The 18,136-nt window shown below is 41.4% G+C and overlaps 1 protein-coding gene across 3 annotated transcripts in view; it reads left to right on the top strand.

The window, feature by feature from the left end:
* cdk17 (cyclin-dependent kinase 17) overlaps nt 1-17,216 on the top strand; it is a 65,562-nt gene extending 48,346 nt beyond the window's left edge. For all 3 annotated transcript variants that reach the window (XM_049473355.1, XM_049473354.1, XM_007232260.4), the window contains 14 exons: nt 1,227-1,360; nt 2,702-2,827; nt 10,184-10,240; nt 10,619-10,733; nt 11,110-11,204; nt 11,297-11,359; nt 11,642-11,765; nt 12,244-12,364; nt 12,572-12,669; nt 13,469-13,574; nt 14,025-14,067; nt 14,213-14,303; nt 14,391-14,468; nt 15,155-17,216. In XM_049473355.1, the coding sequence (XP_049329312.1) occupies nt 1,227-1,360; nt 2,702-2,827; nt 10,184-10,240; nt 10,619-10,733; nt 11,110-11,204; nt 11,297-11,359; nt 11,642-11,765; nt 12,244-12,364; nt 12,572-12,669; nt 13,469-13,574; nt 14,025-14,067; nt 14,213-14,303; nt 14,391-14,468; nt 15,155-15,192 (1,289 nt within the window). In that variant the 3' untranslated portion in view covers nt 15,193-17,216. The remainder of the gene's footprint in view (nt 1-1,226; nt 1,361-2,701; nt 2,828-10,183; nt 10,241-10,618; nt 10,734-11,109; nt 11,205-11,296; nt 11,360-11,641; nt 11,766-12,243; nt 12,365-12,571; nt 12,670-13,468; nt 13,575-14,024; nt 14,068-14,212; nt 14,304-14,390; nt 14,469-15,154) is intronic.
* Nucleotides 17,217-18,136: the final 920 nt, after the last annotated feature.

Consider the following 18,136-nt stretch of genomic DNA (forward strand, 5'->3'; position numbering starts at 1 on the left):
CATTACTCTAAACTGTTCGGACCCCCTGAGCAGGACAATTTTGTTGAGATACTTCTGTTTACAGGAGGTATAACAAGACGTTTTTGTTTTTTTGTTTTTTTGTTTTTACGAGAAAAAATAAAATTGGATCTAAGTTAGTTGCCAGGAACCCATTCTAGTGTAAACAGAGTCAAGTCAAAGTATATCTAGATGATAATAGTCAGTTGGGAAATGCACGTTAATGTCAGGAGAAAAACATCTCTTTTCATCATGCTGTGCTAAACGGACACTGTCCCTTGTGTAATCCGCGCGGAGCATTTTTGCTGTATCATCCCCCTTACTCTAAATCTTGACTTATTAAATCGGCAGCACTTTGTTTACTCATTCATACTAACCCCCCCTCAATCCCACACAATAAAACACACAGCAGGTTGAACAGGTTAGCCTTCTCTTAATCCCTGCCTTCTGGTTTGTACTGTGTGTGTGTAGGCTGTACAGAGTTGCTAGGATTCTAAAGATTACATCATAATTTGTCCCTTTGGCCAGGGCCGATAAGCAGGATCATACTTTTATGTAAGAGAGAGAGGGATAGTGGGAGTCTAAGGACATGATTAAACACTGTATATAAATACACAAACCAGAGACAGAAAACACCCCTTCATAAAGTGCTTTAGCATACAGATTCTGTCCCTATGAATGGTATTGATCATATAATGTACCACTAAGAATATAGCTTTTTGAGCTATATGTTTTATTATGAAAAGAATTAATAGCATTACCTGCAACTCTCCTGGTCTTGTAGTGCAATAAATGTGCTGTGTGTGTAACTGTAAACATGCTCACATTTGAATGTGTGTTTGAGTAATACAGAAGCATGAATAAGGTCTTTCACTAGACCAGTGAGGTTAGGGAGGAAGTATGTTTGCTTTTTTCCATCACTCACAAACTCAAACTCAGTGAGAAAGCTGAAAGGCACTGCTGACAAACTGCATGGATTTTAGTTCTACTGAACAGAAAGGCTGACTGTATAAATTGTAATAATTCAAATAATATTCACATTTCTGGAATAAACCTTGAAGTGAGTACATTCACTGCTTTTGAGATCAGAATAAATCACAGTAGAAGATGTTGGCTATAGTGTTATTATGCTTTTAAAAGTAAATTGAAAATCAATAATTATATAATCACTAATTATATCATTTTATTATTATATGATAATATTGGATTTCCATACTGTCTCTGTACAGATATAGTCCATGAGAACCTAAAGATGGGATCAGATGGAGAGAGTGACCAGGCATCAGGAACGTCTTCAGATGAGGTGCAGTCGCCCACTGGAGTATGTCTGCGGACTAGGACGCATCGGCGCATATCTATGGAGGTGAGTTATTCTGTGCTGCTAAGATTAGGGATATGTTCACAGCAGGTTAAAGCAGTCCAAATCCGACATTGTTGAATAGCAGAAAACACTGAATGAGACATTTTCTGTTCCAATCTAAGCCAGTTTAATATATGCTTTTACGTTCTTTTATATCAAGTCAGTGTTCATTATAAATTTCCAGATATGCTGAGAAGAAGGCAAAATCACTGTGTATTCTTGTCTGTTTAGGAGCGTGAACCTGTTCAGATGAATGTCAGATATGTCACATTAAAAAGACAGATTAGGTCCAGAAATGGGTTTACCAGTTTACCATAAGACCTCTTTTTAGTTTACTGTGTGTACTGCACAGTGATTTTAAGTAGTAAAAAACAACAATTTGAACATACACACAATTAACTGAAAATGTAGGTTTTCAATTTTTTTTTTTTCAGTTTTATTTTATTAAATATTTTCCTTATTAAAATATTACTAATTTATTGTGGAATTTTGACACAGTGTAGGAAAACTAAATTCTAGACCTGTCACATTTACTAAAATTAAAATAAATGTTAAACCATTTAAACCATTAATGTGCCAAAAAAATAATACTGTTTTAATAAAAAAAAAAGAAATTAAATATATTTAGAATATGTAAAATAAAATATAAATAAATAAAAAATGTTTTAAATTGACTGTAGTAGGCTTCCCTTGCTGTCTAATACAACGGTCAGTATCTAGTTCAGCAAAAATAATTGAGCTCATGTCCATATTTTATGATTGTGAAAAACGATAAGTCACAATATTTTAAGAAAGACCAACAAGATTCATGTTGCATCACTCACTCGCTCACTGGCACAGGGAAAGAAACAGAAAATGACATAACTTCACTTGATTTCCCATTGTCAACAAGTCCTAAGATAGTTATCTTCTCTGAAACTGGCACCGCATGATCCTAATGGAAATGCATTTAATTCCATCAGAGTTTTTATCTCTTTAATTAGGTCTGCTGGTCTTCCTTAGGAGTCTCTGCTTCAGCTATAGTAGTTGAAGTGTTCGCCCTCTGCTGTTCAGCTTGTGTAACTGCATGCTTTTTATTGAAGATATTTTCAGAGCATGACATGAAGCACATGTTTCTGAAAATGTGTAAAACATGTACATGTGGGTGTTTTTTTCCTGAAAGTTTGTCAGTAGTTGTGATTCCATGGTCACGACCCTAATTTCCTTATGCATAACATGGACTTAGAAATGAATGTGATGAGCCCTGAACTGTTGATCGCTTTTCATGAATCCTGCTTATGGCTCTAGTTTACAAACAAAGGAATGCTGGTATTTATCTTGTGTGTTTGCGTGTGTGTCTCTTAGGATCTAAATAAGCGCCTGTCTCTACCTGCTGATATTCGAATTCCTGATGGTTACTTGGAGAAGCTGCAGCTGAGCAGCCCCCCATTCGATCAGCCTCTCAGCCGCCGGTCACGCAGAGCATCACTGGTAAGTATTTGTGTGCACTACCACAGTCTACAGATATCAGTATTGGGTTACAGCTGCACAGTCATGAATACAATATCATATGTATTTACTATCAGACATTCAGAGTGTCCAGTCATTTAGACATACTGGTTTGTATGCATTTTTTAAATATAGTTTAAGAAAATGCTTTATTTTCCCAGTGAAAATTCCATAATATTTCTGTAGAGTTTTAATATTACTTTGAACCATTCTTTAAATGCTTTGACATCACTACTCAAATATGTAGTTATGAGAATGAGAGCTAAAGTCTAAAGCCAAAGAGAAGGTGATAAAGGACTATTTTACTTAAAAGCTGATGATCTTAGTTCAGGTGAAAATGTATTCAATAACCAAATGTAATATGCAATAAATACACCGACATGCCAAGTCATGGGAATAGCAGTATTTAAAATGATGATGAAGTGCTTCGTCAAGGAACAGATTAGGGAATCATATACATATCCAATAGGTAAGTGCAATGTGGAACATAGCAAAAGTCACAGAACACAGTACTAGTTCCTGTCTTATGACCTTTGGTATGTAAGTGGTAGATACACAATACAATTTGCAACTTTTTGCAACAATTTGTTAACATTTTTAGTGTTAACAGAAACACACTGTGTATGACACTGACACATTTACTGTTTAAGTATGTAAATATCCATTTTGCCTCTGTAATGTCTTTTATCCCTGTTCTTAAACCTGGTTCATTACTTTTTAAATAAACAAGGATCCCTTACTGGTGGCATATATTTTTGCACAAAACTAGTGATAGAAAAAAAATTGTTCTGCTGGTTTTAATTTCACTCTGTGACTGAGCAGAGTGCTGCAGTTTAAGTTGCATAGCAACCCACAAATCATAGACTATGGTGCATCTGTCAGAGCAAATCTCGGATTTTACAAAAGGGGCCAAAAGGGTTTTATGTGAAACCAGTGGCACGAGTATGAGTCATGCCTCTATTAACCTGTACCTTCACTGTGTGTTACTGGTGCTGCTGATGCTCTTCTTGCTGTAGTTTCTCTTACTCAATAAGGCAGCTTTTACTATCTTGTTCTAGTTTTCACATGACTCACTACTAGTGTTGCGCAGTCTAAAGCGGAGAAGCTATGATTTCTCAAGATTGTGATAATGCTCACTGACTCAAAAGGAAAAAAAAAAGAAAAGGCGGCGGTTAATCTCCTTTCAGATTTACCTCAACAGTTGTTACTTGGGAGTTTTCCTGAATGAAGAGTGACTGTCTTACTTCAGCTGGAATCATAATAAATATGAGAGTTCATTCAGATACACTGGATTATAATATGTATCAGATGGTAAAATTAATCTGTAATGCTGCTGCTTTAAATACAATTATCCTACAACATATTTTGAACAAGACTATACTATGTGTATTTTGTGAGTCTTAAACAAAACTATTTACACACACATGAAATATTTTCTCACTATTTGAAACTTGCATATTTGTTATCTTTATTTCTGTATTTTTTTAACAGATTTGTGTAGAGAATTTTGGTATTGTAAAATGGCAGCAGTTCTTGTTTTTCTTGTAAACAATTTATCATGACCTTTCCCACTAACACCATATTTGTTGTCAGAAAGTATTATTATGGCAGTGATGGATACAACATTTTAAACTGCCATATTTATTTTTATAAGTAAATTGAATATAAAAGAGCCTCAATATTTAAGCAAATGTCTTCGATATCTGAAATTATGAGCTAAAATAGTACATCCAAAAGTGAAGTGGTTCTCTTTAACATTCAGTTGGTACGTAAACTAGGCTAAATGCTCACAGTCATAGAAGCACCAGTGGTCCCATATTTGGTAGAGGCATCTGTCAGAACAATTAAGATCATGAATTGGGAGCCCCTGCATCCCTTTAAATAAACGTGGATAGATATCTGTCAGTTATCGCCCTCCCATTACTTTGTATATGACTAGTTTTCCTCAATATAGTGGAACTAGCTGAGAGTACCTTCAAAGCAAATATCTTAACACTGCTTGTGTGCTCTATATGAGCATGCAGATACATTTACCCATGAAGCCTAGCTGAACTTGAGCTAGCTTTCTATAGCTAATACATTGTGGCGTGAGGAGGCGGGGGAGTTGTGGGTCCGCCCCACGCCAGAGCGCAAAGCCATGCCTGTCTCGGCTGGCCCGCATGAGGGCTGATTGAGCCGCCAGTTGAGACAGGCATAAAAACTCTGCCTCAGCTCACACTCGAGAGAGACTTGGACTTGGGAGGAGTGAGCTGAGGCCGCCCGGACCTTTAAAAACCACTAAAGTAATTCTACGGACTCTAGAGCCCCATTGGGCCGAGTTATGGTTGTTTAAGTTTGTTTTTGGGTGTGGTGGAGGGCATTTGAAATAAAGGGTGCGTTTTGAGTTCATTTACTCCCCGTGTCTGTGTTCTCTGTGTGCTTCCTCCTTCTGGGTCACAGTGGTCACGCCCCCTACCCCAGGGGCCTACCACAGTGGTGGAGAATGCGTGCACCGCCCCTTTTGGGCGGGGTCCAGTGACCTGGTTGGAAGGAAGCCGCGGAGTTGAGCACGGCACGGGGCTGTGGTGGACTCAAGGCGTGCCTTTGTTTGGCCGCCCGAAGCCACACCTGAGTTTCGTTTTGTTTTTTTTCTAAGAAAAAAAAAAAAAAAAAAAAAAAATTATTATAATGCCTCGCGGGAGAAAAAAGGGGAGGCCCGCCCCCGGCTACTCACCGCCTCGCTGGTGTGACGCCGGGGAATTCCCCTTCGCCTCCATACTCCTCGAGCCAGAGCCCGCCCCCTGCTACTCTCCACCGCTCTGCAGCGGTGACGCTGAGGATTTCCCTTTCTCCTCTCTCCTGCCGGAGTGGCTCCGTCAGCGGTGGGAGGACGCCAGCGAGAGGCGGCTGCAGCAGCAGTGGGCGCCTCGTCCCGAACTCGGCTGGTGCGAGTGGTGTCCGAGCCCCAGACACCGGGAGGCCGAGTGTGCTCACACCGGCCCGGACTTCTGCTGCTGCTGCGTCGGCCCGGAGGAGGAGGACGAGTTCCGCGCCTCTCTGCCCGGGCCACAGTCCGACTCCGCCCCGCCTCTCCCGCGAAACTCTTCAGCGGCCGAGTCGGAGTCGTGGAGGGGGGAGAACGGCCCTGACAAGAGCGAGGCCGAGCCAGCCGCCGCGCTACCGAGAGCCGCCGCTCATCCAGCCCCGGAGCTACCGAGAGCCGCCGCTCATCCAGCCCCGGAGCTACCGAGAGCCGCCGCTCATCCAGCCCCGGAGCTACCGAGAGCCGCCGCTCATCCAGCCCCGGAGCTACCGAGAGCCGCCGCTCATCCAGCCCCGGAGCTACCGAGAGCCGCCGCTCATCCAGCCCCGGAGCTACCGAGAGCCGCCGCTCATCCAGCCCCGGAGCTACCGAGAGCCGCCGCTCATCCAGCCCCGGAGCTACCGAGAGCCGCCGCTCATCCAGCCCCGGAGCTACCGAGAGCCGCCGCTCATCCAGCCCCGGAGCTACAGAGAGCCGCCGCTGCTCCCAGCCCGGCCCCGCGAGCCACCGCTCAGCCTCCTGCCCTGGGGCTACAGAGAGCCGCCGCTGCTCCCAGCCCGGGCCCGCGAGCCACCGCTCAGCCTCCTGCCCTGGGGCTACAGAGAGCCGCCGCTGCTCCCAGCCCGGCCCCGCGAGCCTCCGCTCAGACGCCTGCCTGGGCGCTACAGAGAGCCGCCGCTGCTCCCAGCCCGGCCCCGCGAGCCGCCGCTCAGCCTCCTGCCCTGGCGCTACAGAGAGCCACCGCCGCTCCCAGCCCGGCCCCGCGAGCCATCGCTCAGTCGCCTGCCTGGGCGCTACAGAGAGCCGCCGCTGCTCCCAGCCCGGCCCCGCGAGCCTGCCCACGAAGAGCTGCCGCTCCACCCGTTCCGGTGCAACGAGCCGCCGCTCCACCCGTTCCGGTGCCAAGAGCCGCCGCTCCACCCGTTCCGGTGCCAAGAGCCGCCGCTCCACCCGTCCCGGTGCCACGAGCCGCCGCTCCACCCGTCCCGGTGCCACGAGCAGCCGCTCCACCCGTCCCGGTGCCACGAGCAGCCGCTCCACCCGTCCCGGTGCCACGAGCAGCCGCTCCACCCGTCCCGGTGCCACGAGCAGCCGCTCCACCCGTCCCGGTGCCACGAGCAGCCGCTCCACCCGTCCCGGTGCCACGAGCAGCCGCTCCACCCGTCCCGGTGCCACGAGCCGCTGCTACGCCTGTCACGGCGCCCAAAGCCGCCGCTCCTCCTACCGCGGCGCGAGCCTTTGGCTCAGAGGCTGGGAGGTGGGCTGCCATCTCCCCGGGCCCCTTTCTGGAGAGGGGGGCCCTAGCGAACGAACGGCGTCCCCCGCTCTCCTCACCCTGCCTCTCTTCGTTCGCTCCAGTCACCAGGTCACGCCTCACCTTCGACCCTGGTGGCTGGAAGCTTAGGGGGAGGGACTGTGGCGTGAGGAGGCGGGGGAGTTGTGGGTCCGCCCCACGCCAGAGCGCAAAGCCATGCCTGTCTCGGCTGGCCCGCATGAGGGCTGATTGAGCCGCCAGTTGAGACAGGCATAAAAACTCTGCCTCAGCTCACACTCGAGAGAGACTTGGACTTGGGAGGAGTGAGCTGAGGCCGCCCGGACCTTTAAAAACCACTAAAGTAATTCTACGGACTCTAGAGCCCCATTGGGCCGAGTTATGGTTGTTTAAGTTTGTTTTTGGGTGTGGTGGAGGGCATTTGAAATAAAGGGTGCGTTTTGAGTTCATTTACTCCCCGTGTCTGTGTTCTCTGTGTGCTTCCTCCTTCTGGGTCACAGTGGTCACGCCCCCTACCCCAGGGGCCTACCACAACATATAAAAAATAAGTCAATAGCAAACACTACCACGTCATCACTACCACCCACAGGCCACTTAATATATTATACAAGTATACAGCTCAGTGGTCAGATGACTTCTTCTAACCAAAAAGAAACAGGATTCTGACCCCACTAACGAGCTCAAGTAACAGTGCTCATTGCCTATGCTGATCGGTATCCTGCAGAGACGTCTTCAGTTCAGGCTGCTGGGCACTCTGCAGAGCTTGTGGTGGTGGAAGATTTTACTAAATTTGTCATTCTTAATGATCATGTGAACCCAAGGGAATTCTTTGACCCAGCCAGTGTGACATTTTTTTATTTTTTTTTTATATTTTTTTAAGCTACCGCCCAACCTCTGCGGTGCATCCAAATAACCCACTGCTGGTAAGGGTGTCCTCCTAGGGTATTAGAAGCCCCAAACCCCAGAATTCGTCCCAGGTAGTTCATCTCAGCCTGGAGGGCTTTTTACACTGGCACAGAGGCAGAATGGTTTATGCTACAGCCTCTGCCGATAACTGGCCAGCTTACCTAGTTGAGGTCATGCCTGGGCATAGTGTACGAGACATCTGGTCTGGCTCCTCTCAAACAGAGCACATAATTTCCACATGCACCACCTCCTAACAACCACAGTTCATCCCTTGGTTTAAACCCTAATTACCAAGGGTACAGGTTCTTTGTTTTCTTCCCCAGCCCCCACCCCACTTCAGTATGCTCTCAGTACATTGCTTTATTACTTATTAATATTGTAGAGCTGTGTATGTATATGTATTTGTGTAAATAAATAGAGACAGTGACTTACTTCATCTGCTTCATTCACTTCATGCACATGCACAAAATAAATTAGCCTGTGGACCAAGTTGGGCTTCTTCTTGCCATTCTGTAATCATGAAATACATGACCTAATAAAAAGTTCCATCTAGGTCAGGATGGTCAGATGTTTGAGGAATGAAAACTTTGTGCTTGGTTTTAAAGAGAAAATGCTTGCTTTTTTAACAATGTGTGTAAGAATATAAGTTTTTTCATATAAAGTCTTATTAAGGCTGTCCTTCAGGCTTCACAATGTCTCGAACAGTGTTTTTGGTATCTTCTTCAAAATCATACCTGTTTAATAACTTGCTCGATTTATGCATGAAATGTCTTAGAGCTGAGAGATGAGGATTTTGATCATGTCTTTGTACTTCACAGTGAAATTTCTCTAGGCCTGTGGGGGACCGCCAACGGTCTCATTAATATTTATACTTTCTATTGTGCCTCCGAGACTTCAGCTGATTTGAAATGGAGTATTGTCAGATGAAACATTGTGATTTGTGGACTGTTAAAGAGGAGGAGTAGTCTGAGAAACTATGCCCAACACTGAATTATTATTAATATTTTTTTTTACCAAATACTGAATAAAGCTATAAGAAAGATAAAAAATTGTAAAGTTAAAGCTGGAGTAGGTAATTTAGTAGACATCAAATAGTGTTTGGCCTGTTTTATTTTTTATTATTACACAATTAAACTAATTGTAGGTCAGAATAATACATTGTTTCAGCATAGACATTATTTATTGCTGTTTTTTTTTGTTGTTGTTTTAAAAACTATAACAAAGCAAACAAAGCAAATCACATACTTCAGATTTAATTGGCTATGCTTTTTTTAATGCAGAATAGAAATAAGAATAGAAATAAAAAAATATTTATTTATTATATTTATTTATTAAATTTAAAAAAGCACTCTTATTTACGCATCGCTTGTCAAGACTATTTTCTTAAAAAAATAAAGTTTCTAAATGATTTTGGTCCTTTTGCCCTTTTTTAAAAGATTGTAAAAAATTGAGGTAAAAAGAAGGACTGGTCCACAAAACACTATTTTATCTTCTATGTGCAAAGAGGATAAACCTATTAAGACTTTGATTGTTTGATTGCTTGCAGTGGGAAATACTTTCTCTTTCAATCCTGCTCATTGAATTTTACCTACAGAGCTACCACAGGGCATGTAACAGCAGAGTAAATGAGAGCAGTATGTTCTAGTTCAGCGTGGTTCCTATCCACACTCTCACACTGTTCTTTGTGTACCTAGCAGGTTTTGCATGTGAAAGGCTCCCTACTCTGGTGTCTGCGTTTTCTTGGCATCCATTGTTCTTGGCCGTCATCCGTCTCTGTCGTTCCCACCCCACCCCTGTAGTGTGTGTGTGTGCTGGTGTGTGCCTGTATGAGAAACTGAGAAAGAAGGAGCAGTGTGCATCTGTTCATGTTTTTAGTTTGGGCGCCCTCTGGTGCTCCCTCCTAGTTTGGACACTTGTGCGTTGACGTTTGCGTGTATGATTAATGCCCTGGTTAATGTTTGGGAAGTTAAGTTGGCTGCAGATATCAGGCAATCAGGTCATAAAACACAATCTAAACACATAGCTGTGTGATAAGATCTGTTCAACCAGTGCTGACTTGTTTAACAGCAACAATATCTAAAGCTGTATCTTATTATTTACGATTCTGCTCTCTTTCTCTCTGTTTTTCTCCTTGTAGTCAGAAATTGGCTTTGGAAAACTGGAGACCTACATCAAACTGGATAAGCTTGGAGAGGTAGGAGATTTAAATGGAGTTACTGAACTGATAAAACCTATTTTGAATGTTTAAACATTTATGTGTAAAAATTAGGACACCATATGGAAGCTTATATAACTAAACACATAAACATTTTTTGTTCATTGCATTTTACAACTTATGTTTCAAAGTAATTTCTCCAGGTTTGTTTAGTTATATATTTCTCCATCATTTAATACTGTTATATATTTGAGCAATAACAATGCTCAAAGTCCAAAATGTTTTTTTTATTGGGAGTTCACATTTTTCACATAACTGTATATGATTGCTTTGCATTCAGTTATTTAATTGAATATATCTTAAAATCTTAACTTGATTGTGTTGTGGTAGCCTGTACTTAAAAGTCTTTGTCTTTAGGGAACATACGCCACAGTCTTTAAAGGACGGAGCAAACTGACGGACAACCTGGTGGCTTTGAAGGAGATTCGATTAGAGCATGAAGAAGGGGCGCCATGCACTGCCATCAGAGAGGGTAACAAACCTTTTTTCAATTTTAAAGTTTCTTCTTTTTTTTTTTTACACTTACATTTTATCTAGCATCAATTTTAAGCCTTACCATGGTAAAAGAAAAGAAAAAGCTCCATTCTGTAGATTTCTCATGCAAGCAAGTGCAAGCAAGCTAACACCACTAAGCAAATGCACCAAATCAAAGCTATTTTTTTTGTATAGTGCTTTTTACAGCTGGTCTCATAGTAGCTTCATATTAATTAGTGATCTATCGAATGACTAACGACACATGATTTATTCTCCTCTGGTCAAAACTTCTTATATTATTGATGAAAATCACTTTATATTGTCTCCAATAGCTTGTGTACAGCACAAGTAAAGATTTTCTTTTCTTTTTTTAGTGTCGTTACTGAAGGACCTGAAGCATGCGAACATTGTTACTCTCCATGATATCGTCCACACGGACAAATCCCTCACGCTTGTCTTTGAGTACCTGGTAAGAGCCTCTTGACCTTCCGTTCTTTAATCCTCCATCCATGTCTTTGAAGTTTTGTTTCACTTAAATGCATTCGTTTTTTTTCTTCACAGGATAAGGACCTGAAGCAGTACATGGATGACTGTGGGAACATCATGAGCATGCACAATGTCAAGGTACCAACCACCTACACATACACCCACACACCTCCTTGCTTGTGCATAATAAAAACAAATATCTGTGTGGTTGTAAGAACAAGAACATGTAGTTTTTCATGCTTTGTGTTTATGTAGGGTTTGATAAATAAACTGTACTGTAATTCTGATCACACAACTACAGCTGCCAGCTCTAACCCATGCCTCACCAACTAAATCAAGAGCATCGTCCACTTAAAGCTTCTTTATTGTAGCTTTGAATCCAAACTATATAAATACCTGATGTTTTTTGTTTGGTTCCAGATTTTCCTGTTTCAGATCTTACGAGGGCTGGCATATTGCCACAGGCGCAAGGTTCTTCACAGAGACCTAAAACCACAGAATCTGCTCATTAACGAAAGAGGAGAGCTCAAACTAGCTGACTTTGGTATGCTGCATTCATGGCTCCATTTAAGGCTCACTGATGAAAGTGTATCTTCTTAGGCTATGGTTCATTCATAATTTAAAAAAATAATAAAAACGTCACAGTTCAGTTTGCGCTGCAGTTTGGACCTCATGGTAGATTTTATTATACAGATATAAAGAATAAATATAACCTAAATATAACACACTGCCACTCAGTACATGTGGCAGTGATGGGAAGAGAGAAAACGAGAAAGAGGTGAAGGAACACAAAGGGGTGGGTTTCCACAATACAATGCAAATCCAACAAATAGCAGCTTATGGTTTCTGGGTGGCACATGCCAGTTTCTTTAATAGTCTGTATCTTTTATTATTTAAATGAATGTATGCATCAAACTGTGACTCCTGTACTACAGCCTTTTCCTTATTAACTAGTTGTTACAATTTTATTTTTATTGCCTATTGCGAATATTTAAACTGTTTTATTTCTTTTTGTATTGCAGGTCTGGCCCGGGCCAAATCGGTCCCCACTAAAACGTATTCAAATGAGGTGGTGACATTGTGGTATAGGCCTCCAGATGTACTCTTGGGATCCTCAGAGTACTCCACACAGATCGACATGTGGTAAGTATGTGGGCCTGTGCTCCTTTGGAAATTGACTTTAGAATAGCAGTTGTATGTGTACATTCATGCAGTGTACTGGACATAAAACCTTGCACCTCCTGTTGATGCTAACTTACACGATATTTTCCTGCTATGACTAGTGATAGATGAAAACATGGCATATTACAATCTATAATGAGTGTGTGACCCATATATATCTCTGTGCAGGGGTGTAGGTTGTATATTCTACGAGATGGCTGCCGGACGGCCACTGTTTCCAGGCTCCACAGTGGAAGATGAACTGCATCTCATCTTCAGGTTACTGGGTAAGCACACACTGGAAAATAAAACACAAGCTCATTGTATCCACAGCTAAACTAGGTCATAGAGCCTTCATGATGAAATGCACACTTCATCTCCAGACGTTACAGTGTGCACACAAATTCAGCTTCTAGATGATGTCATGTGCCATTTAGAGCTGAAGGTGTTTTTCACCTGCTCTAAAAACAAATACTCCTCTAAAAACAACCTTGTGATGCTCTCATACACACACACACACACAGTGTAAAGCAAATAGTATACCAAGTCAAGAAGAAAACCAAAGAAGTTTGATTTGACAAAGGTAGAGAGGTTTAAACAAATTTGAAGATTAAGAAACAAATTATATACGCAGTATAAATAAAACCTGTGTGGGAATATAAATGTTCAGATGTTTGTAGACACCCATCTAATGAATGTATTCAGCTACTTAAAGTTGCATTCATTACTAATACACATGTATGCACACATTTATGCCTGTCTAGTCCCTGTAGATAAGTATTGCCAGAATAGGACAATGGCATATTGGTATAATGGCATATTTTGGTGCATTTCTGCATGTTCATTCATCATTAAATAGTAACCTGTATGCTAACAAAAACATTGTTTAATATGATTGACTTTTTTACATCACTGAAACTAATTGCAAATATGTATTTTCCTATGTGGTCAGTAGAATGTGTACATTCCCTAAACTCAGTCCTAAGATACTAGCAGATAATGCTGCTACCAGTTACTGAGGGAGTCTACTCTAACAGCAAATTACATTAAATTAAATTAAAATTATGTTGTGATTTTGTCTTTTAGGTACGCCCACAGAAGAGAATTGGCCAGGCATCTCATCTATTGAGGAGTTCAAATCCTACAACTTTCCCAAATACAAACCACAGCCCTTCATCAACCACGCCCCTAGGTATGCTTATGTGAAGATCTGTGTGAATGTATATGCAGTATGTTTTATTGGCATAAATATACACCAGGTTTTTTTATTTTTTTTGTGGGGGAGAAAAGTTCACATCTGTACTTTTAATATTCCAAATTTTTTGACTTAGTACGTTTCTTTTTATTCATTATTATTATTTATTCACTTTGATTATATTAGGGAAAAAAAAGAACTGCTTTTTTACCTTTTTAAACTGCCTGCTGTTAGTGACCATGACCTATGTATGTGAGCATGTGTGATTGTGCCAGTAAGTCAGGATATCCTGTGGAATTTTTGAGCTTTCCTCTTCCTTCCTCTCATTTGCCACTCTAATTTGTCACCACACTTGTTTTCTCTTTCTCTCTCTCTTTCTTTCTCTCTCTCTCTCTCTCTCTCTTTCTTTCTCTCTCTCTCTCTTTCTTTCTCTCATCTCTCTTATAGGCTGGACACTGAAGGAATTGAATTGTTATTGTCTTTTCTTAAGGTAGGTACACAGGTTCAGTTCAGTTCAGTTCTCTTGCCACACAGAATAACAGCAGTTTCATCACACGCTCTCAGATCAGCCATTCACGCGTTTCCTGGTTCTTTAAATGTCCTTCTCACTTTGTTCTTTGTTTTTTCCCACCTAGTATGAGTCCAAGAAGCGAATTTCTGCCGATGATTCAATGAAACACTCCTACTTCAAGAGTCTGGGCATGCGAGTGCACACACTGCCTGAGAGTGAGTTGAACATAAATAAACACACTCATATCAATAATGCGCCATTTACAGCCTCGCTCTTTGATACATTGTGATTTGGTCCGGCAGGTATATCTATATTCACACTGAAAGAGGTGCAGCTTCAGAGGGACCCTGGCTACAGGAACTCTTCCTACCCAGAGACAGGTCAGTAAGAGGAGGAATTTAACTTGAACAATATGGCTAAAATCTATTTCACAATATATTTTACAATTTGAGTCACACACAATTAAGTAAAATAATTGTATTATTCTGATATTGATATGAAGAATAAAAACACAAAACACGAAAACTGCCAAGAACACACACATAGATGTATGTACCTACAAACTTCTAAAACACTGGAATGAATGTCAAACGGTGGCAGATTCTGTAAATAATAAGTAATGAGCTATTGTAAATGAGTTTAAAAATGATAGCACTATAACAAAACATTTTTTATTATAGTATATAATCATATTAAAGTATTGTCCAGCCCTTACTGTAAATACTAAACTCTGATTTAGAGAGATTTAGAGATGTTTTAATTAACACAGTAGCATTAAAAAGCATTAACTTACATTATTTATTGTATTTATTGTAAATTTTACAGCCCAGATATAAGGAGCTCTTTAATCCTAACATTCATACATGTCAAAATATTTTGCCAAGCACTGATAATGTGCAAAGTACAATATTTAAGATGAACTCGTATTCTATTCTGCACTACTCTGGTTGTCCAGAAGGGGGTGTCATTTCCTTCTATTAGAGTCTGAATCTGATTAATTTAGAAAATGCTGGCGACCTTTCATCGACTTATTAATGAATTTTTGTTTGTGTGTGTGTTTTCACAGGAAACAGCAAGAGCAGAAGACAGAGTATGCTGTTCTAAGCTACGCTCATCTATGCACTCACTCTCATGAACACACTCGCACAAGCACACACATACACACACACACACAAACATGCACACACACTCACTCACACAGACATAAGCACACAATGGATCAGGATGTTGGCTTCTGCTCAGTGACTGTCTTGTGTAGACTAACTGACTAGCCTCCCTCCCCATGCTATAGAGAGAGTGTGTTTGTGTGTGGATGTGAACGGTGGGTGAAGGGGACTGGTCAGCTCATCTCTCCCCCCCCCCCCCCATCCTCCTGTGTCCAGCATGCAGCCAGTCTCAGTGATGAAACAACACACCAACACCACGCCCTGATCCACCTCCTCTGGTTCCCTTGTTGTGTGAGGAGAAGGGTTGTGTGTGTATATTCGTGTGAGTGTGTATATTTATTGAAGAGGTCCGTGGGCTTGTTTTGTTTTGCTGCTAATCGACTACTGTCTCCTTTTAATACCTTCCCCACTCTCAGGCGACCCTCCTGGTTGTTGCGGACATGTTAGTGCAGTACTGCCCTCAAGGAGTTCATTTCTTTATTTCTTTTTTTTTTTTTTAATAGTTCTGAATATTTCTGTCCAAAATGTTGACTTTAAAGATGTCGCTTGTTGTTGCGATGGTTTTACAGAGATGCAATGCCTTTAAGATTTGTTTTCCTTTTATTTTCTTTGCCCTCATTTTGAACTCATGGTGATTTTATGTAGAGAAGCTTCATTCCTACAGACTTTTCAGACTATACACAGATATTATGGAAGTTGTACGTAAAAACTGCCCACTCCATTCCAGTCTCCAAACCTCACCTTAAAATTTCAGATGACCCTGTGTTCTAAAGAAAGTCCCCCTACTTCTGGACTTTCAGTGAGCCGTGGACACGTTCTCTTCGGTCATGTGATCTGAAGCTGGTTTAAATGTTTAGAGTCTGCTGATGGAGATTTGTGATTGGCGTTACACTTCCGGTCGACGTCATGGACATCGTAGAGCAAAACCGTGAAAAGAGGGGCGGAGAAACAAGCTGTGAGAGAGGGGATCGAAAACACTGGACCACCAGTAGTCAATGTGACCTCTGCCAGGGGAAAAAAAGACAAAAAAAAAAAAAAAGAAAGACTGAAGACCAGACCTAGCTTCTTCCTTCTTGTTCTCCTTTTCATTTTTTTTTTCTTCTTCTGCTTGGACTGAAGTGCTTGTTATGATTTTATGATGTTTTTATTTCTTTTTTCAAGAGCTAATTATCCTAATGCATCTTCAGTGACTGTACAAAAATGAAAATGATAAAATTCTACCAGATCTCCTATTTAGCTTTGGATTGTGAGAGAGAGAGAGTGAGTCCGTGAGAAAGAGAGTGTGTGAGAGAGAGAGATATTTACGGAGAAATATAGCGGAGATCAGACTGTACAGAGCCTCGTTGCGCTATGCTTAGTGAGGTTGTGAAGACGAGTTAGTTGCATTAACAGTATTAAGAGAATTTTCCTAAGTTACATTTTGATTCTTCTGTGAATAATGGTATGGTATCTCAGTGTGGCATGTTGGAGTCCCACTGTGTCCCGTTTGTGCTTGACTTTGTTCAGAAGAGGAAAATAATAAAAAAAAAAAATACAGAGTTGTGGAAACATACAGGAACAACGATAAAAGAAAAAATAGAACGGCTGTATAGGACCAACACCTTTTTTCCAGCGTTTGTACACATGAAGAAACATTTCAGAGGTTTTAGATTCAACAGACAACTGTGTTGTTTTTTTTGTTTTGTTTTTTTTAACTGACAGTTTATGTTGATTAATATTGTGATAATTTTTTTGCAGTTGATTGTGACTGGAGAAGTGTGTGTACGTATGTTTGTATGTAAGTGAGTGCGAGAGTGTGTGTCTGTCTGTAGATGCATGGAATGCCTGGTGTGTCGTAAACCTCGCCTCTGTGGAACACTGACACAGTTGAAGCTGTCGACTGAATTGACCATTTAACTCTTTCTACTGCAGATATTTATTTCTCTTAATCAGTGAAGTAAACATGGTCTGTTTCATACGGAACACTCTGTCGTCTCATTTCTACAGTTTTGTGCTACAGGTGTGTTTGTGAGTGACTGATTACACATACTCATCATGAGTCACTGCGAGTCAAAATGTAGTTTCATACTCAAAATAAATAAATACAGTGTGTCACTGTGGATATATTGAAAGCTTTAGCCAGGGTTTCCCATAAGTCCTGGAAAATCTGGAAATTTAATCTTGTTGGGAAATATTTTTTTTCAAATTTATTTGCTGATGCCCCTGACGGTATTTCAGACAAATACCCCTTACCACCACATTAAACAGTATTTAACATTTTAAATGTATATCTACAGGGGTTGGACAAAGAAACTGAAACACCTGTCGTTTTAGTGTGGGAGGTTGCATGGCTAAATTGGACCAGCCTGGTGGCCAATCTTCATTAATTGCACACTGCACCAGTAAGAGCAGAGTGTGAAGGTTCAGTTATCAGGGTAAGAGCACAGTTTTGCTCAAAATATTGCAATGCACACAACATTATGGGTGACATACCAGAGGACAAATTGTTGGTGCACGTCTTGCTGGCGCATCTGTGACCAAGACAGCAAGTCTTTGTGATGTATCAAGAGCCAAATTATTGTGTTATAAAACCAGGTGTTTCAGTTTCATTGTTCAACCCCTGTATATCTCTACTCATTACACAGATGCTGTGACACTGCTTTTACGCATATCCATTACATATTTGTAGAGTAAGAGTCAGTCGTTTCAACCTTTTAATATTAAGGTAAGTTGTTTTTAGTTTAGTACTAATTCTTTCAGATTTACAGAGAGATATTGACCTAGTGGAAATTGTTTGCATGAAGTACTAGGTGTTAAATAGTACATCCATGTGTGTGTGAAAGCAGATTATGCTGAGAGGCTGTGTGTCATAGGCAGAAGTAATAAAAAAATGTCCTGTTTTT

The sequence above is a fragment of the Astyanax mexicanus genome, chromosome 2 (assembly GCF_023375975.1).
Source record: "Astyanax mexicanus isolate ESR-SI-001 chromosome 2, AstMex3_surface, whole genome shotgun sequence".
Classification (NCBI taxonomy): Eukaryota; Metazoa; Chordata; class Actinopteri; order Characiformes; family Acestrorhamphidae; genus Astyanax; species Astyanax mexicanus.